At 16.2% G+C, this 23,832-nt stretch overlaps 2 protein-coding genes across 4 annotated transcripts; both read right to left on the reverse strand.

Moving 5' to 3' along the window:
* Positions 1-288: 288 nt before the first annotated feature.
* Positions 289-4,908, reverse strand: LOC114578103 (uncharacterized). Its single transcript, XM_028669019.2, has 4 exons — positions 4,428-4,908; positions 3,866-4,044; positions 2,412-2,598; positions 289-1,850 (listed from the first exon to the last, which is right to left on the reverse strand). The coding sequence occupies exons 1-4, from the start codon at positions 4,503-4,505 to the stop codon at positions 1,809-1,811; spliced, it is 486 nt and encodes a 161-aa protein (XP_028524820.1). The 5' UTR covers positions 4,506-4,908; the 3' UTR covers positions 289-1,808.
* Positions 4,909-5,673: 765 nt separating this feature from the next.
* On the reverse strand, positions 5,674-23,760 carry LOC108002379 (blood vessel epicardial substance). 3 transcript variants are annotated; one of them, XR_009831843.1, is made up of 10 exons: positions 23,480-23,760; positions 22,950-23,124; positions 22,604-22,865; positions 21,966-22,333; positions 20,757-20,914; positions 20,173-20,275; positions 18,100-18,240; positions 16,508-16,673; positions 10,360-10,611; positions 7,818-8,288 (listed from the first exon to the last, which is right to left on the reverse strand). XR_009831843.1 is itself a non-coding variant. In XM_062081538.1 (9 exons), the coding sequence occupies exons 3-9, from the start codon at positions 22,824-22,826 to the stop codon at positions 8,224-8,226; spliced, it is 1,227 nt and encodes a 408-aa protein (XP_061937522.1). In that variant the 5' UTR covers positions 22,827-22,865; positions 22,950-23,124; positions 23,480-23,760; the 3' UTR covers positions 5,674-8,223. The 3 variants fall into 3 exon arrangements, 2 of the variants coding, with proteins under 2 accessions (XP_061937522.1, XP_061937523.1); XM_062081538.1 differs by lacking the exon at positions 10,360-10,611 and having other exon boundaries at positions 5,674-8,291; XM_062081539.1 differs by lacking the exon at positions 10,360-10,611.
* Between the last annotated feature and the right edge of the window lie 72 nt (positions 23,761-23,832).

The raw sequence follows: 23,832 nt of genomic DNA on the forward strand, positions 1-23,832 counted from the left end.
AAAATGTATCTTCCTTAATCTCTTCTACTATTCATAATTATAAATTATGAAAATTTTAATAAATAATGATATTAAATAATAGAAAATATAAAAAAAAATAGTGAATATAATGATCTTATTTTTTTTAAATTAATTGTTAAAAGTTATCAAAAAAATTAAAAATAATTTCGAAATTAATATATTGATTAATATATTTATATATTTATAATTTCATATCAATTTTTTATTATATCAAATATATCATAGTAAAATAGTGTCATATAAAAAATATGTTTAAGAATAAAATAAAATTTTGAAATAATATAATTTATATAAACAAAACAAACAATTTATTATCACATGATAATATTATAATACATATAACTACATGATATATATATATAATATATATATAATATATTCATTTATCCTGTATACATTTATATATAGGAATGTATATAAGAATGTGAATGTATACATTTCTGTGTATACAAGAAGAATATGGAAATAATTGATTTATATTATAATAAAAAAAATATATATAAATAAATATTTCATATGATTTTGTTTTTGAATTATTTAATTTATTTTAATTTTATATTTTATATAAAATATAATATAATTTATTTTATATTATAATATTCACTTTAGAGAAATTATTCTAATTTTCTACAAACATATATAATATCATAGATTTTCAAATCTATTAAATTTCCTAAAAGAATTAATATTTCGAAGACGATATATATTTTGAAATATGTTTCTCTCGAGTAAACGGTAATTTTTTAGAAATTATTTTATATAAAGATATCTAATTCATCAACATTACATAAGTTTATATATAAAATACATACCAATTTTTATTTCATAGTTGTAAAATGATATCTCATTTCCATGAAATCAAAATTCAAAAATTTAAAATATCTTACATTTTTGCTGAATATTAGATATTTCATTCATAATATAATACTTACAAGAAACTCGTACAAAAAAACAGTAAGTTAATATCCATTTTTATATATATTTGTGTAAAAAAATTGCAACACAAAATAAATTGTAAAACAAAATCATATTTAATATATGTTTATATGAATTTTTCTTCTTATTCTAATATAATCAAATTAATTTCTGTCATACTTTCTACATGTTTTGTGAATCATCATGAATACATAAAATATATATATTTTTGAAAAAAATCATTGAAAAATAATATATAAAAAAATTCTCTGATATAAAAAAAATTTTGTATTATTTATTTTTCAATATTATTTAAATTACATATTTTTTGTATTTTCATAGAGAGAAAATATTTATTTTAATCTGTTTGAAACAAAATTATTATTTAAGTAATAATATTATTATTATAAAATATTAATTTAAAAACTTATTAAAAAACTTGTTTTTTATAAATTAAAATATATTATATAGTAATTAAATAACAAATTTCAATAATTTTGATTTATTAAATATTACAATTTTATAATTCAAATAAAATGTAGAAAGTATAAAATATTCTTTATACCATTAAAATATAAATAATTTAAAAATTATTTATATATTTTCAAACTATTATATATTATAGAAACTCATTTTTATATAACAAATATGAATATACTTACTAATAATATAATGGACTTTTTATGTTATTGTTTACTAATAAAATTGATTATTAATATTATGTAAGAAAATAATAATTAAATAATTATTTATATTTTGGAAATTTACCTTATATATTTTTGTTGATTTTATATAAATTATTTTATATAAAATTTTATAGATCTTGTTTTATTAAATAATTAATAATATAAATAAATATGCATTTTCCAAAATTATGGCCATGTAATTTTCTGTTTTTTCTTTGATGGTGCTCCCTACAAAACATGTGAAAATTTTTATGTTAATTTTTTATACATATATTATATTTATTAACTAATATTTGTTATTTTTTATTTATATTACATAATTCTATGATTTATTTATTAATATTATATCATTTATGGTACAACATATCTACTATACATTTAAAGTAATACAAACTTAAATTTCCCAATCCTATATCATATTAGACTAATATTCTATTTTATTTGATTTATTATATGTTTTTTTAATTTTAACATAAAAATATATTCATTTAAATTATAATTTGTTTTCTTTATATAAATAACAAAAATATAAGAATAATACTTCATTTGAAATGTTATTAAATTAGTTAGAAAAATATAAAAATATATCAAAATTATAAATAATACAAAATTATAAATAACTTTTTAAGTTGAAAATATTTTATTAATTATAAATACTTTAAAATAAAATTATTCAAACCAAAAAAAAAATTTTTTTTAAATAAATAATATATAAAAAATTGAATTGAAATCGTTTAAAAAATAAAGATCAAGTTAAATAATTAAATAACTAATAATAAATATACCTACATCATATTTTTCATCAATAACATGTTTGTCAATACCATTACATTTTGTAAAATTATTTGAATTATTCAAACGTATTTTCTTAGAAGTTTGTTTAATTTCATTTGTAGAAGATTTTGATCTCATATAAGAAGATTCAGGCATTTTTGTTGTTTCATTAATATATATTTTTGTACTATTTGTACCATTCCTAAAAAAAATTTATATACTTTTCTTATTAGAAATAAGAAATAAAAATATTACATAAAAAAGAGGAAAAAATAAAACAATTGAGAATATAGTAAGAACATAATAAAACATGAACAAAAGTTTATGTAGTTATTTTTATTATAATATTGTTATCGAGTATTATATAATTTGTATTTAGATTCTATCTATAGTACTATATAATTTATTTTTGAATATAGGCTAAATTATGTTAAAATATTACAAGCAGAAATTTATGTGTGAAAATTATTTTTAATATTTTAATTAATATAAAACAACTTATATTTTAAATTATATAAAGATTTTAAGATTAAAGAAAGGAAAATTAGAAATTAAAAATAAGAAAATAATATAAAAACTAAGATTTATATAATTATTCTTATTATAGCATTGTTATCATAATACTAATATAATTTATTTTTTATTACTATTAAATTAAACTATAATATATATATTAAATTAAAAATATATAATACAGTGATATATAATACAGATTATAATACAGTAATATATAATAATTTATGCTCTAAATAATATAAAATTAGTTAAGTTATTTTCAAAGTAAGTAATAGTAATTTCTAATAGTAATTCTGAAATAATGATAAGCTGTAATTAGATTCTGAATGATATATCATTTATAAAATTAAAAATCATCTTAAGATTAAAAAATAAATAATAAATATAATACAAAACAAAAATTATATAAAAACATTTAATAAAAATGTTTATATAAAAATATTAATGTTAATTGTATAAAAATTATATTAATATATGAATTAAAAATATGATAATAATAATAATCATTTTAATCATCTATTTCATTGATTTATAATTTATTTTAAATATATTTTTTTATAATCAATATATTGATTGCTAAAAATCTTAATATATATTGTATTTATATTAATAAGTTTTTATATGTTATAAAAATTGAAAATTTTAAAAAAATATTTATATGTATGATAGTTTAATAATTATATTCTCTTATTTTGTTTCTAAATTTTATTAGAATTTTATAGATTCTAATAAAACTATAATCAAATAAACTTAACTATATTAATTAAATATAATTGATATAGCAATCAATATGTTAAATATTTACTACCTAAAAAATTAATAACTTACTTATAAGAAATGAACATTTTTAATATATATATATCATAATCATTTATCATATATACATTTATCATAATTGGAACTTTAATATTTTATTACTTTATAATAAATAATTTTACAAATGTTTTACTCACAATGAAATTGAATTTTTATACAATTCATTATCAAAATGTGTTGTTTCATTATGTCCTTTTATTCCTGAATTTTGCGTACTTTCAGATTGTCTTTGAGGTAATGGTAATGCTACCCGTTTATATAGTTCTATTAATTCAAATCTAGATAAATTTTTATAATCACTGAAGTCAATACATCTCTATAAAATAAAAAGATTTAAATAAGTGTATTATATACGTTAAAAGTATTTTCTTTTTTTGATAAATAAATTAATAAAAGATAAATATTAATATTAATATCAAACTAAAAAATACTTTAGGAATTTTATTTTTCAATCAAAGCCTAAAATAATTAAAAAAAAAAATAATTATCATTTTTTAATAATATTATTTTTTTACAATTTTTTTTATTACAAAAAAAAATAATAAAATTATCGAATATAAAATAATTTAGATCTTTAAATATTCATTTAACATTACCAAATATCTATAATTCAATATTTTCAATTTAATATAAAAAATTAAATTTTTTAAAATTTAATCAAATCGAAAATTATCAATAAATATAACCTGTTTGGCTTACGTTTTCTAAAATTTCCTTAAGTTCAGAATCTGACAACGATTCAGGATGAGTTAATTCATACATTCCTAATATCGACATTCTGCTAAATATTTAATTCACTAATAAAAATTACTGTATTATATTAAGTGATCATTTAACAATTCACAAATCGTGATACTATTTAAATATTAGTTTATGCTTATCATTCGTTATTTAATATATGTATAGTAATTATTTCATTTTTATTTATTTTTTTGCAAATTTTAATGAATATAAAAAAATTTTATATAACTATATTATTTATCATATTATTTATCATATATATTTTATATATGAAATAAAATATATTTTTATTATATACATTATATTGAAATAAAATGTATTATTACATTAACACATTGTATTGAAATATTTCAATGCGGCAACAAAAATTGAAAGCAGTTCTCAATGACAGATATCAACTTTTTAATAACTATAAGAAAAGATTAAAACAACGGAGAATGCAACAAAATCCAATATGGCTATGCATAGTGATGGTAAACTTCAATACTTGAATTAGACATATAAGAGAAAAATATTAAAAAAAAATTTTTTTATCTTAAATTTCTTAAAAAAGTTTGTGACGCAATTGTACGCATCATAGATCATGTAATAGAAAATCCCTATAACACATACGTCATTTACATCGTAAATATAAACTATTTTGTTTTTTTATATGCATATTAAGTTTCTGATTCATTACCATGGCATCTATTAGTACTCACATGATAAATCGAATATGTACATAAAAATTTTTCCTTAACATTTTCAAATTTATTTTAGTGACGATAATAAAAATATTTTTTTTCTAATTAAATAATATCAAAATTTCTTGATAATATTTTAATTTAAACAAGTAAAAATTATAATTAAATTGCAATATACAATATCAACAAAGAGTTATAAAAAAATAAGTATTATAGTATATTTTATATAAATATAAAATTGTAGGAGTATTAGGAATATTAATTAATTATTTAATTATTGATTAAAAATTTAATATTTTTCAATTATTTACATTTTAATATTAACATTTCTGCAATTGTAAATAATTTATAAATATAAATTTTATATTTTTTTCTAATATAGATAATTTTCTGCAAATAATAACAAATATTAATTTTATTTCTTAAATAATGATGTATTTCTTAAATAATAATCTACAGATTAAATACATTATAAAATTGAAAAAAATAATGAAAAGGTATAAAAATAATTTGATATCATATTTTTTTCTAAAACTAACTTTCTTTATTTCTTTCATAATTAGATTTGTCATTATTGTATTCAATATGATTTAAATTTTTTCATTTCATTTATATTTCTTTATACCTAACTACATACTAAAAAAAATCTACACATAATCATAACAATTTAAAGTTATAAACAACAAAGATAAATAACGAATAATTTACATTCGTTAAAACAAATAATTTACATTTCTCATATATATATATATAGCAGAGTAAATAAAATCATGATTTTTATTTTTTTTTAATTTAATATCTTGTGAAAATATAATTTTTCAGAAAAGTAAAAAATCAGTATTTATTAATAAAATTATTTTTAAGAATGTATTTTATATGATAGGACAATTATTATTTAATTTTTAAATTAATAATAATGTTTGAATTAGAATATGCTATAATTTTACATATAAAAAGTCCTCTTAAAGTATGTATTACAACCTTAATTGGGCATAAATTCAATTAGCAACATTTTTAATTCTATAATGCATTTTATTAGATTGGACAAAGTTGTTTTTAAAGATTTTCTTTATTCTTTATTTATTTGTTTAAAACTGTATCCAATCATCAAAACCTGAGATTTTTACTTTAAATTTCGATACATAATACATTTTCACTATTTTTCTTCAAAATAATTTTAATTAATTGTATTAATATTTTTTTTTATTTTTCTGTGCGTATTAATTTTTTTGGTTTCATTCCAATAATTGATTTTAATTATAATTATGAATTATAAATTATAACTAAAATTAATCTTTTTTTTTTAAATAAAGAAACAATAATTGTGATTATAATATTATTGTAACAATTTTTGATAATTTTATGATATTAAACATTAAAAGTTATATGCATTTATTTTTCTATCGACAATGTATATCAATATAAATATTATTTTAATAATATAGTTCATGTTAATTGTATTATCATCCAGCGCTTTCTGGCGTAACTTCCTGCTTCTCTATTCTGAACGCCATTATCTAGTGTTGTTATGATATGATTCATGCCCTAATTCTTCAAAACTATTTAATAATAGTTTTGATGGCAGAAATAATTAATTGCTGGTAGAAATAAAATAACAAACATGATATAAAATAAAAAAAGAAAACAAGATTTCAATCATTTTAATAAGATATAATAAAATCAGCAATAAAAACAAAAATTTAATAGTAATATTTCTATACTTATAATATATCATCAAATCATAATCATATAAAAATAAATAGAAATCAATTTTTTTACAAAAAAGAAAAAAAAATTCATTGCCAAATAAAGCATTCTAAACAAAGATAGTATATAATTTTTAAAAATAATTATGAATATTGATTTAATTATATTATGTTAATCTTTGTTTATAAATAAAACTATATACAAACGACTTGTGATATTCAATCTAACAATAAATTAATATATATATATATATATATATATATATAAAATATACTTAATTTCATATATTTTATATATTATATATATTAATGTATAAAATATTTATTAATTTTTTTGACTTCATTTGTATAAATCAAATATTTAAATCAGAAATAAAAATTATAATTAAATAATTTAAAGTTGAAAAAATTTTAAATTTTTAATTAGTAATTAACAAAAATCTAATATAGCAATAATTATAATAGTTATATTAAAATTTATTAATAAAGATAATGCAGCCATATCACTGGCAATTATTAGTAAATCATAATCAAACTTATAAAACTTATATTAATTTTTATAATTTTTATAATTCAAATAAATATTTTTTCATGAAACTAACATAATAATTTAATTTAAGATATATGTAATTACATATAACAAAATGTATTTTTGTTATTAATTTTGTAAATAAAGATTAATTGAAAATGGTCCCATTTTAGAAAATATAAAAAATAACCGCACTAAAACATTTAGATTTCTACCAGCAATTTTCTTAAAAGATATTGAATGAGTTTATAAATTAGTATATAATTATAATATATAAATTTTTCTCTTAAAAAATTAATAAATGAAATGCAAGTAAAAAGGCACTATATTTGGGTATGAAAAACAATCAAGTATTTAGGCCTCCTTAATTTTTTTCTTTACCACTTCCAATAAATCACAGATTTCTCATTAAAGAAGTTACGCCGCTGTAATTAAACAACCTCCATTTTATTATACATGTAAAGTCTTATTTGATCAATACTAAACATATGCATGTTAAAAAAAAATCAATGTGAATTATAAACAGCCATATTTAAATTAGTTTCAATAGTACTCAATAATATATTGGAAGCATAAAGTAATGTTTATAGTCATATCACTTTATATAAACTAGGATGGAACCATTATTCTATAAACAATGAAATTTTTCCATTGTTAATCATACTTGACTAGTGGGAAAAATTATTAATTGGCAAGAGAATGTTTAATTGTTCCACGCACACCATACTATATCTTCCAATGATGAATATATTTCATCATTATTTTATGTTATATAAAAAGACTGGTGTTAGTTTATATTGACTGTCGAGGATGACATTCATCTAGTTTTCATTTCATTAAACAGGTGTTTCATGATCAGTCTCTTCAATTCTTCCCAATCTCCATGCATTTGGATCTCCTGCTGCTGTAATAAACATAAACTTTTTATTATTTGAGAATAACAAATATTTTTTATTATTTGAAAATAATAATATACTTATATAATTAAATATTTAAAATATAAATTAATATATTATATTATTACATATTATTGTATTAATATATGTATTAATATATATAGAGCGTATCATTTAATTGAATACGAATGAATATTTCAAGAAGAATTATCAAAAAAATGTTTTAACAAAAGTTAATTCAAAATAAATTATTAATTGATTTAAAATAAATTAATTTTTTTGTAGATCAAATAGAAAAGATATCAAAGTCAATTTCATTTTTTTAAATAGAACTACATAATTTTAAATGCATCAATCAATTTATCTAAGTATTTTCTATAAAAAAATATTAATCTATTTATATTGAAAAATAGATTTTAATTTAAATATTATGGTTCTATACTATTAGAATTGAGAACTGAGAAGATAATAATCACCTATGATTTTTATTTTATTAAAACAATTTTAGTTTTTCAATTAAAACAATCAACAATTAGAAAAATGGAATATATGCATTTTCCTTATTTCCTGAATAAATCTTGTTTAATATTAATGCTTACTAATATTAATTAACACTTAATGCTATTGTATGGTATATTGATTACTTATATTAAGTATTTTATTTAATTAAAAATGATGGTTAATAAAGAAAATGCATGTTTCATTTTTATATATTTATTATCATTTACATATTTACATATCTATAAATTCTTAATGAAGAATCAATTATTAATTCTTCTTTTCAATTCTAAATTTTTTAATTGAAATATCTATTAAATCAATGGTTTTTCAATATAAATAAATTAATATTTTTTATAAAATATTCAAATATATCGAATAATGAATTCAAATTATATGATTCTATTAAAAATGAAAAAATTAAAAAATTAAGTTGATCTAAAAATCTCTTCTTCAATATACAAAAAAATAATTTGAATTGTATGATGTTTTGTTTAAATCAAATAACTCTTGTTAAAAATTTTTTTGATAATTTTAACTTTCTTTATGAGATATTCTCATTTAAAGAAAACATCCCATGCATATATATTATATTCCATGTATATTCCATGTGCAAAATGTGCTTATAAACAATTACAATACAATTACAATTTTCAAGATAAAACTCAAAATTATTTAAATATAAATAAATAAAAAAGATATATATAAAAAAACAGAAAATTAAATTAAATCTTGAACAAAATAGTTAAGAAATCAAAAATTTTAAATATATGTGTCACTACAAGAAAATAAATAATTATATTAACACCAAAATAAATTTTCTTCTTTAGATTTCATAGTTGAAATTTATAAATCATATTTATAACAATATCATACAAAGTGTCTCTAATATAAGAATTTTTAATGAAAAAGTAAATGAAACTTTTTTTTTATATATTTCTTTATTTTCAAGAAAACTTTTTTGAATTTTCATCTTCTTAAAATTTGATTTAGTATATATGTACTAAGCGCAAATTTCTGTTTTTGTTTGTATTTATAAATATTATTTTATATTATATTATATTAAATAATATATATATTATTAATATTATATTATTTTATGTTATTATAATATAAAAATAACAACTTATTTATATTTATTACTATATGTAATGACAAGGAGCAATTAATAATATTATTATATTTATGAGTATAAATATAAACAGAAATAGAAAAAGCGAATTAGTAAACTTTTTAGCAAATTAAAATTAGTGTACTACTTATTATATTGATTTTTAAAGTTTCTTACAAAAACGAAATTTTATGAAAATTAAATATTCTATACTTTTGAATTAATTTTTCATAGATAATTATCTTTTATCTGATTGTAATAATTACAGAGACATCCTTTATATAATACTGAAAATAAATTCCATATCATAATTTTAGATAAATTTACATAAACTTTTTAAAATATTAAGCATGACATTAAATAAATTCTTTTTTTTTATCAAATCTAATAATAATTTTATAACAATAATTAATATACAATATTAAATTAAATAAAGTAAGAAAAACATAGACACAAAAATAACTCACCTGAATATAATAACCAGAAGAAAATAAATGAAGTTACCCGATGATATTTGTATAATTATGGATATCCATTGTAGAAACATAACATATATCACGTAAAAATTTGTGCACAGTTTGTGTCACAAGAATATTATAAGGAAGACTGAACATTACTATGTTGTACAGGATGTAAAGGAAGTGTACGTAGGTGATTAATATGATGCAAAGTGTTGTTCAACACTTCCTGAGTCGTGTACAGCAGCGGCATTCTCTCTTCTATCCAAAGCAAAATCAAAATTGATGCAAAATTATAAAAAGTGTATGTTGCATGTTCTAGTAAATTTATGAATCTACATTGTTAATATTATTACTTCAGCAAATACATGCATCAATTATCATGCAAAAATTTTTCATGTACAAAATGGATCACCTCAATTATTTTCAGTATTAGTAAATAAATTAAAATCCTATTCTACCATAGATGATATAATTTCAAAAAAAATTTAAAATGATAATGTTTGATTTTTTTTTATATATAATGCTATAATTTTTTTATTTATTTTTAGCTAAATTTGTTTCGATATTAATTAATCAACAAACAAAAATAATTATAGCTTCTTCTTTCAATCTTTGTTTTAATCAATATAAATGTAAAAAAATCATGATCTTATTACATTTACAATAATAATTATTCCTTACTTATTATTACATGTTAATATTATATGATATTAATAATATTACATTATATTTAGATTTATTTATATATTTATATATATATCTAGATTTTATATGTATATAATAATTATTATATGCATATTATATGTATATATATTTATTTTTATTTTATTTATTATAAATAATATCTGATTACTTATTTATTTTACTAATTTAATATCAAATTTCTATGAATCAATTTTTTTTATATTTTACTATAAAAAATTATTATATCATGTACATCATTGGAAAAAAAATTAAAATTAAAAATAAAAAAGAATCTTTTATATAGTAAGAATCTTAAATTATAGTATATGTTCATATTGTTCAGTTTTTTCTTCGTAAATCGTAAATTTTAAAAAAAAATAAATTTTTTTCTTTGAAACTGAAATTTTATTATATCTCATGCGAAAACTCTATCATCAAATTTTTTTTTAATGATTTATATGAAATGACAATATCACGATGAAATACACTTTTAAGTGTATTTCTTTTATAACATGAGAAAATGCTGAAAATATTAATGTAAACATTTTGTTATCACTATAAAGATATTTCGAAATCATATCATCTATGATAAATTCTAAAATCTGCATTTATAAAATTATATTATTACATATAATTCATGCCCATGCCTAAATGTAAAAAAATTTGCAAAGTATTATACATGAAAATTACTACATTTTATATTATACATAATTACTACAAAATATCATTTCATGTCAAATTAAATATTCTTAATTATTATAATTTATAAATTTATAAATTTTATATTTTATTTTATAAAAAATTTTAAATTACAAATACAAAAAAAAAGCAAAATCAAATAATAAGAATATGAGAAATATTTTTAATTTTATGGAAATATTCATCCAATATAATTAATGATAATATATTTATTTAAATATTCAAAAATAAAATTTATTTACAAAAAACAATATTATTCTTTATAAAATCTTAATTTATTCCAATATAAATAAATATAAACTTATATACATATATATATATATATATATATATATATATATATATATATATATATGTGTATGTATATTTATAAATTATTGTTAAAATTTAAAAATTAGATTACTTAGATTTCAAATATTAGATTATAATATTAATACAATTATGTATTATATTTAGACCTATTATACTATTATAAATGTTATAATACAATATAAATTATATAATATAATTTATGCAATGTATTTGGACTTATTTTAAATTATAAATGAAATTAATTATATAGAATATTACATAAAGAAACCTAATAATAATAAATTTTATATAAGTATGTTTGGTAAAACCTTTTAAGTCTTATTCATTTATTAATTTATTAAAAAAAATTTTGATGACTATAATTATAAATTATAAAACAAATATTATTTAAAAAAGTGATAACATTTTTTTCTGAAATATAATAATATTTCACTATTTATTAGCATCATATTTTTTTTATTATTATAGGCAATACTATAAAGATAAATCATTTCCTGAATTTTTTATAACTTTTTTACTTATTCATATATTGTATGATTACATACATAATACAACATAAATAGTATTAAAAATTAAATTTTTAAAATGCAATGGTAATAAAATAGTTATAAAAAGTTTAATTTAATTTAATTTTTAATTAATAAAAATTTAAATTTAATTATATATAGATTTAGTAATTATTTTTATAATAGAAAAATCATAACTTTGAATATCTTTTTTAGAATAAACAAAGTTGAAAAATAAATAAAAAAAAAATATTTTTCCATTTTAAATATATGTATATTTATAAGATCTATTTTTTAAATACATAAATTAATAATTACTATTGAAAATTTATACTATAGATATTTTTTTCCTATTTAGAATTTATCAAACATATTAATAAAATTATTTATTTTTCTCTTTAAATATAATATAGATAATAACTTTTATTAATATTTATATAATGACATATTAATATTTATATAATGACATATTAACATTTATATGATATTATAATATCAGATAAAAAAAGTTTAACTAAATTTCTATAAAATTTTTGTTTGAAACGATATTTTGCAATGCATAAAAATCTTTGAAATTGCATAATGACATTCAAATTAAAACTATATAAATTAAAATATATACTTTTAAAATGATATCATTAAAGATGATACATAAATATATAAAATTATATTTTTTTATTTTGCAGAATTCTTTAAAAAAAAGTTATAGGAAATATTATATCCTTAATAATACATTTTAAAGATGTATATATGTATACATACTATATATATCATATACCATATATATGTATATATACCATATATGCATGTATTATTTATAATACACATATATCATTACATTACTTATGCATAAATTAATTGCAAACTTTTTATAAAAATCTTTAAATTAATAAATGATTGAATATAATAAATACAGTTTATAAATAAGATAATGAGAAAATTTAAATGTTAATTTAAATATTAATATAAATATGTATATTTTGTATTATAGTTTTGGTGATTATTTTTGAAAGGTACCAAGGACTTGATTTGAAATTTAAGAAATTAATAAGAAAGGGACAAAATATAACATTTTAAATTTCGATTTTTTATTTATTAATTTATAAAATATTAATAAAAATCTTTTGATATTATATATTGAATATTGCCTATATTATTAACATATTGAATTCTGTTTATTCAGATAAACAATCTTTTGTTCAAAATGTAATAATTCATGTAATAATCATATATATCAGTATATCTGCAATTTATCAACAATTTTATTAATATTATATTAATAACAATATTATATAAATAACAAAGTTATTTATATAGTGTAAATACATTAGAGCGTATAACATCCAAAATGTATGATAGATAAATTAATATATTTAATATCTATTCATAGAGAACTTAAATTTTCCATGAATTCTTATTATTTATAAAATTTCCATGAATATTCTCAGGAATTCGAATATTTGCAGAATGTAAAAATATCATATAAAACTTTTAAGCAATTGAAATTATAATAATCGATGATACTACTGAGAATAGATATTAAATATTTTTAAATAAAATAATTTTTAATAAAATTAATTTAATTAATATGTATAATAACAATTTACAGAACAATAGATGAACGATTCACAGTCAATTCATGTATTATTATTATTATTATTATTATTATGAATATATATAACATATGCAATATAAGCATATATAAGCAGAATTTAATATATAATATTTAAAAATTTTTATATCTTAAAAATAAATAATAAAATTAAAATTTTATATATCTTCTTTCCTTCTTCAAATTTCAAATCAGTCATTAGTATCTTTCTAAAGAATATATTTATATATATATATTAATAGATATAGAACTAATAATCTAAAATCAAAAACTAAAATATTTTCAAAAGAGATATTTTTTGATAATTTTGAAATTTTGTGTAAATTGTTACATAAAGAACATTCAAAAATTTTTAGTTCTTTAATTATAAATAACTAATTAAAATCATAATTGCAAACATTAACTTTAAATATAATTACATTATATAATTATATATATAATAATTACAAAAATTATATTATAATAATTACTACAAGTTTATAGTTTTAAATAGATATTAACAAAAATAGTAATTGTATTGAATATGTAATATCATATATAACATATGCGCCAATATATTGGCAATATTTCTATTTTTATTGATATAGAATCTATTATCTATTTTTATAGATAATTTATTAAATTATTTTTTTATATCGTGATGCTAATTACAATATATAATGGTTAAATTAAATTACAATAATAATATAAATGTTTTACATTTTATTTTTGCATTCTTCAAACCTTTTGCAGATCTTTTATCATCGCGGAATATTGCAAACTTAATGAATAGATACTGAATTATATTTTCTTATTGATATTAATTAATAATTTTGTTATATTATATTATTATTTTAAGTATTGACTATAATTTAAAGAAATTATATTTATAGAAATAATAAACATATATTGATGCTATCATAAACATATACATATATACAAAATTCAATGTGATAATAGTAATAATTTTTGTTAATATCTTGAAATATTATGAATTTCTGACAAAACCACAATTATAATCCTTATAATATAAGCTTTCAAATTATCAGGTACTTTTCTCATTATTCAATATTTTATTCAATTATTTCAATAAGTTGTACTTTAATTTTATATTTTTAAATATCATTTTTAATATATTAATCGATTCAGATTATTATTGCTTGTAAATAATATTAAATAAATATTAAGTCATTTTTAATAAAAAATTATTATTATTATTATTTAAATGTTTTAATTTGAATTTTGTAAAACTTATTATATGAAAAATAAAAAACAAACAAATATTCTTCTATTCATGCTTTTTTTATTATATATATATAATTTTATAAAATATTTGCTCATTTAAGACTTTTTTATTAAATTTAATTTTTATAATTAAATTTAATTTAGTTAATTTTTATAAGTGATCTAATAGTTTTTTTTTTATAAAGAGTAACAGCTATATTAAAAATTAGTGCGTTAAAAATTATATAATTTCACTTAAAAATATAAAGTTAATTTTTGAATGTTCTTCTGCAATAATATATATTTTTTATATATATTAAAATATATATAAAATATATATAAAATTTTAAATATTTTAAATTTAATGTATATATATGTTTTAAATATTATATCAAATATCTCTTTCAAAATTATTAAATTTTTATTTGAAAATTTGATATAATCAACGATTTCAAAAATATTTTAATTTTAAGCAATTTTGTATGCAGATTATTAATTTATTCATAGACTTTTGAAGATTTAATAAATCTCAAAATAAATATAAAAATTGATATATCAAAAATATATTAAAAATATATTAAAAATATATTAAAAATATATTAATTATAATTATAATATAATTACATATATTAATATAATTATATTATAATTAATTATAATAATTATAATTTGTTTATTAAATTATAAACAATTGAAATTTATTTTAAATGAAACAAGATAGATAAACAAATAGAACATCCTTATCTCTATTATGTTACTATCTCATTTCTCTCTTATTTCATCTAAACTTAAATTGCTAATAATTAATAAATAAATTTCAACCAACATTTTTATATACCAACTTTTATATTTGTTTTAATTTCTAGAATTTTTAGAATCTTAGAAATATCTTATGAATATATTAATATTCAATATATTATTAGAAGTTATATTATTATAAAAATAAAAACTTCGTTTAATATTGGTTCGTTTCGAAAAATTAATAATTAATAATTGTTTAGTTTTATATATATATATATAACATTCAAAAATATATATATATATAATATGATATATATATATATATAAATTTATATAAATAAAAAAAAATAATTTTTCTATTATCTACAAATAATAAAAAATAATAAAAAAGAATTACCTTGAAGTTGACGACTGATGAGAGCAGTAATACCTTGACTATCACCAGTCTTTTTCACAACAAAAAGTTTGGTGTCAGGATCATTTTCTAAGGCTCCAATACCACCTAAACCAATTACTTGTCCATTTTGCTGTTGATGACTGCTAGCAGCCATTGTTTCACTAACCTATTAAAATATTATATACAAATAAGTAAATTCTTTATTTATATATAATACAACAATAAACATATCTAAATATATAATATACCAGAATAATAGAATAGAATGAGAAATAGAATATATATCTTTGTTATTTATTTCATTAAAAAAAATTTCTCAGAACAAAGTTATACTAATAAGTAAAAAAATCTTTTCAAGATTCTTTTATTACAAATTTCAGAATTAGTAATCTTTGTTTAAATAATCATATTTTAAAAATGTTATAATCAATCAAGATATATATTATTGTATTTCATAATATATTATGATTTTGAAATAATTTTGATTTTAGAAATTTAAGTTTGCTGAATGCAAAAATCAATGAAAAATTTGATTTTTTAATTTATTAGATTAGTAGATTAGATTATTAATAGATTTTTTAATATTATATTATATTTATAGCAATAATATATATACCATTAAGAGAAAAATACTTCTAAATATGCATATATTTATTATCAATAATACATAGTATATGTGCTTTAATATAATTATTATTAGTAATATAACTATTACTATTATTTAATTATTAAAATAATATTTTAATAATTTATTAGTATATAGCAATAAATTATTTAAATAATTTTTTTGTTTAGATTTTTATCTGTCTTATGAATCCAAAATTCAAGAATACAATATATTAACATATAATAAAATATTAAATTAATAATATATAATAATTATAATATATAATATAATATATAATATAATATATAATATATAATAAACTATTAAATTAAAAATACATAGGAACTATTTAAATAAATATATAGATAATTTAAAAAAAAAAAGAAGTGAAAATCTAGAGAAATATTTTTTCTACTATCATATATATTTTTTCAAATATTTAATAAAATTTTATTTATTTATTTTTTATTTAGTCTGAATAATTAATATGATTTCATCTACATTATTTAATACATATATACATATATTCTGCTGTTTTGATTAACTAAAAATGGCAGCTAACAAAAAAAAATGCATGTATTTTATTTTTATCTGTTGACAGAAATTCTAAAAAAATAAAACTAATCATAAATAAATCAACTTATACATTCAAAATTATATAATTTAATTTAATTAAAAAAGAAATTAATCTTGAAATTTTCTCTATTATTTGATTTATAAAAAATTATTTACACAATATAATCTTTCTTTTTGAACTATGAAAGACAACAACTTTTGTTAAAACATTTTTTTGATAACTTTAAAAAAAATTCATGAAAAATTCCTATTCAATTGTTAAATATAATCCTGTATATTATATCATATCAAAAATATTCATAAGTAAATATCAAATATATCAAATATATATTCATAAGTAAAAATATGATATTCATAAGTACTATTACTTATGAAGAGAAGATTTATATTATTTTTAATATAAACATACCTGCATCAATTTTTTGACTACATCCCTTCCCAAAATATGATCAAACACTGCCTGCAGAAATTGATCACTAATTATGCTTAATTTTAACTTGTCTCTATGCCATAATAATATCCTTGATTCTTCCATAGCAGTTATTGATACCTATTTAAAAGAATAATTATTTTAAATCTAATTATAATTTAAATCTAATTATATTTATGTTATATAAAAATTTTATAAATTTTTCTCATATGACCTTTTATTTCTGAGAAAAACAAATTAAAATAATAAAATATCAATAAATATATGATATATAATTATAATAAATTTAATTATAATAAAAGTAATAAAATAAATATTATATTAATTATTATGTCTCTATAATATATGATCATATATTAATAATAATACAATTATATTTTCATATTTTTTAATTTTTTAATTAAAAATAAAAAAATAAAATTTAACATGTAAAAAAAATTTATTTAATTTTCCTGAAAAATTTTGTTCTTCTTTTAATTACATGATTTAATTTTTAACTATTAAATCTCTATACATTTTTATCATGAATTGCAACATATATATTCAAAATTTTTCAAATCTTGATATAAAATAGTATAAATCTATCATAAAAGAACTATCAATTATAATTATCTCTAAAATGAAATTAAATTCATTTATTTGATTTTTTTTTATATGACAATAAAATTTACCATATATGAAGGCTTATCAATTACAAATATAAACTGCAAATATCTTAATTTATACACTTTTTAATTTTATATAATCAAAAACATTAATAAAAAATATTTATAGATAATCAAATAAATTGCATTATGTATAACAATAATAAAATATATGGTATATTTTATTTAAATTAAAATATCTTTTAATGAAAGAACATTATAAAAAAAAACAAAATTTTTATAAAAATTATTTGATATAAAGTTATATAAGATACATTATGTAGTATCAATAGATTTTAATAAATAAATGTGTAAATCATATGAAAGTGATCTTAGTGAGTTTTTTAAATAAAATCATAATTTTATTTAAATCAAATTTTAATGTACTAATTAATGTAGCTTATATTTCTTACAAAAAAATATTTATGTTAAGATGTTCACATTAAGAAATCATTAATTTAGAATATTATAAATTAAAGTTTGTAAAACTTATTTTATAGAAAACAAAAAGAATATGAACGAAAAAGTATTATTTTATATACTTTTTATCTTTCATACAATAAATTTTACAAATTTACAAGTTATATTTTTTAATAACTTCTCGACATAAATTTATATTTAATATTTTTTTTTAGAATTTATCAAGCTGCATTAAAAATTACATAATATAAAATTATTTAAAATAATAAAAATCATCTTCTTATGATCATTTAAAAAGAAAAACTATTGATACTGCACAATTTTATATAAAACAATTTTCATAAAAATATTTTTTTCATAAAAGATATTTTACTGTATTTAGGTAAAATAAATATCTTGCATATATATGAAACAGATAATATCTTTATTATATTTATAGTTGAATATAATTATTTTATTTAAAATTATCAAATCTATTGATAATTATCTATCTATTATCAAATAAAATTTATTTATTTTTAGTTAAAATAAAAATAAATTAAAATGAAATAAAAAAGAAATGATTCAGATTAAAGTTATTATTTGAAATTATATTCAAATAAAATATCCATTTAAAATATACACTTGTATATCTATAAAAGAATGCCTACAAAATATTTCAATAATTTAATAAAACCAAAAATTAACAAAATATTTTAATATTTTACAAATTTTTATGAACCATATTGATGAAATAACCAAGAATTTTGTGCCTAGAAATTGTGTGTTTCGAATATGCATAACTTTTATTTATAATCCAATATTTGATCAATCTGATTTCTTCAACAAATCTGATTTCTTCGGATATTCAAGTATCTCAAATAATTCAAATTAAACTTCTTTGAAAATAAAATCTTACGTGTTAAAATTTTTTTTTAATTTTTTAATTTAATTTTTTTTAAAATTATTTTCAATTTTTCTTTATAGATCAAAAAAAAAATGTATAAACCTGAAAGTACTCGTCTGTAGAAACACCAAACCATTCTGGAGAATCCAGGAACTGATGTGGGAAGACAATGTGCAATGCTCTTCCATTTTGCGAAACTACTAACCTAAAGGAATATATTAAAAGAAACTTATTTAAAAAACTTAGATTTTTACTTTCATTTTTAAATTAAGAATATTATTTATTAAAATTTATATTACTTATTATATTTTCTTAAACTTTAATATTTCTTTATTTTTACTATTTATTTTTTATTTAATTTAAAAAATATTTATTTTAATGTAAAACAATATCAATTTTATTTATAAAATTTCTGAAATATATAATACATTATATATTATAAATTTTTTAAATTAATTAAGAAAGTTTATTATTAATTAAATTAATTTGTTATTGTGTATATAAAACATTCTAAATATTCATATTTTATTTTTTAAAAAATAATAAAATTTATTTAAATTATTTATATTATTTATATAAATATTTGTATCAACTTCAATAATAATTTTAAAAAATAATATAATTATAATTTAAATAAACTAAATATAAAATATAAAGATAAATAGTTATTTATAATATGAACTTACTTTCCAGAAAGTACTAAAGATAAAGAATCAACTTTGGTCACTTTTTCTTGGGCATAAACTTCTTGATATTTCAATTGTCGAATAATCTTCATACAATTTAACACTTTTCTGAATTGGTGACGTGATACTCTTAATGGCTGGAATACTGCAATATATACCTGTGTTAAAAAAATAAAATATGAAATTTATATTAATTTTATTATTAATTGCAAAAATATAATGTAATATAATAAATGAAAGAATAAACTTATTTTATAAACAAATATTTTATGTATTATTTTATAATTTTTTTAATCAAATATTAAATTAAAATAATATATAATCAAATTGTTATTATATTTTTGACGAATTAAATGATAAGTTAGTAAGTAATAAGTAATAAGTAATATTAATTTAAAAAATATTAATTTAAAATATTATAAATTTAATAATATTTAATTGAATATATACATACATATATATACATATATATACATATATAATTAAATTAATATTAATATTAAATTATATTATATTAAATTATAATTATCTCAAAAGCATTTTATTATATCATATTATATATATAAATTTGTTATAATAAAATTATATTACTTAAATATATAAGTTAAATATATAAAAATACAAAAAGAAAAAATACTATTACTTCTTAATCTAATGCAAATGCTATAGCCAAACAAGCAATTCACTATAATAAAGATTCTATTATACGTATCTATCTATGATAACTAAAACAAAGATGTCACATCACTCAGAAAAAATAATATATATTGTAAAAAAAAAAATAGAAAAACAAAAGTGTGATTAATATTTTTTTAGATTAAATATGTAAATAAAAATGGGCAAATACTTTATTTAAATAATACTTACAAGAATATATTTATATTATACAATATTAATTATATTAATTCATATAATTTTTGAAAATAATTGTTTATAATAGAAAACAATGGAAGCTTATATTTTTACATTTGATAATAAGATATAATAAGATATAATTATTTTTTTCTGTTTGTTTTAAATATTTATTAAATGTTTTTTAAATATATGTGTATTTTATTCACACATTTAATATCTTTATAACAAATTCAAATATTACATTTCAAATGCATTATACATGCATGCGCAAGCATATACGCAGATGTACAAAGGATACAAAGGATATTCTACGATTAAATTAAATTATTAATTTTTTTAATTTTCTTAGCTTACCTCTTCAATTTCCCTTGAAAACTTGATAGGTCTGAGCTTGTAAAGAAGTGTGCATACATGGACAAAGTTGATGGCAACAAACAAAGCATTCCAGAGAGCAGCATCCAGCCAACAAGCTATTGTCCAGCCCCACAAAGCAAGAAAGGCACAGCCCACAAGCAGAGTGCACCTTAAATAAAGTACGCCATGTATGCCACTTGGTGCAAGATGTGACAATAAAAAGAAGGCATTTGCTAGTTGAAAATAGATGTGGTTCACAGAAATTCCTTGATATGGTTGGCAGGTAAGAACTCCGTACAGAAAAGTTGGAGGCACTATTGGCGAATGAGGAGAACCAGATCCTTGATTGATCACTGATAGACCAGTAGCTGTGAAGTATTTTTTTTTCAAATATTTAATAAAATTAATTAAATTTAAATAATAAAATAATTTAGTAATAATATTTTTAAAAATAAAATGTTAAATATATTATCTCTTATATTTAAAATTATTTCAAAAAATTTATAATAAAAATATTTCATTACATAAAGATAATTTACTAGATATATTTATAAAAATATAAATATGACTATGATATTATTGCAATTATATATAATATGTTTTATATAATATATATAATATAATCATGTTATACATACTAGCTCTATTATCAGTAGTCACATTCCTACATTCGTCATCTTCATGGTGTGTTGAAAGTGATAGTGATATATCTGATGTAACAGCATTATGAGGGACATTAAATGCAGCTGCATTTGTTAAACTGCCATCAATACCAAAAGAAGTCCAACAAAGAAATATGCAAAATAAAATAAAAGCATGCCAGCCTTCTCGGCTTCCTATAGGATCAAAACAGATCCACATCCCCGCATCACCACCAAGATAAGTCAATTTCGTCTTACTCTGTAATATCAAAATAATTCAAATATTTAATTTAGTTAAAATTCCATATTAAATATAATTTAAATTAATAATTATAATTCATACTTATTCATAAGAGATGTTAAGTTGAATATTATATGTCATTTGTAAATATTCTGTCATTGTTCACATTTCTATTCTCAGCTAAAATTAAAGCTTGAAGACAAATACCATCTTGTGGATATTAAAATAAAGAAAGGTATTTGCATTACCAATAGTTGTAGGAAGACTATAGAAACATCTGTAATATAAATATGCATACATTAAGCAATTATTTTATATTATTAATTATATATTAATTATTATATTAAAACAGGATTAAAAAATATTGAAAAAATTAATATGTTCAATTTTGGTAATAGTTAGAGTAATAAGCCAATTAAAAATCAAATTAAATAAAAAAAAATATGAATTTTGCTATTATTTATAGTAATGAAATTGTTAATGAATAAAAAAAATTTATTTATTAATATTTCTTATATATTTATAAAAAAAATATAAATATCAAATAAATATATTTTATACTGATTTTTATATGCAAGTAATCATGGATATTGATGTTATAAAGTATTGTACCAAATCAATAAATAACTTACTCATGGAAAATTTTAAAAGATGAAAACGTACGCAAGGCATACAGATAAAAAAGTAAATTATAATGTCAAGTAATTTGATAGTTAGAATAAACCAAAATCGTATACGAAACAAACTTGCTTATCTAATGAACGTCAAATTAGCAGAAAGACGTTACTTTAGCAAGGACGAGTAAAGACGACGGTAGAGAACTAGGAAACAGAAGGGGGATAAAATAGGCCATGAGGCTCCTAAGTTAAGGTTTGTTCAAAAATTTACTAATATGAACATCAATTATAATAAATTACTAGTATATAAAAAATAACCATAAATTAAAATATAAGAAATATATATATATATATATATAAAATACAGT

The sequence above is a fragment of the Apis cerana genome, linkage group LG11, assembly GCF_029169275.1.
Source record: "Apis cerana isolate GH-2021 linkage group LG11, AcerK_1.0, whole genome shotgun sequence".
Lineage (NCBI taxonomy): Eukaryota > Metazoa > Arthropoda > Insecta > Hymenoptera > Apidae > Apis > Apis cerana.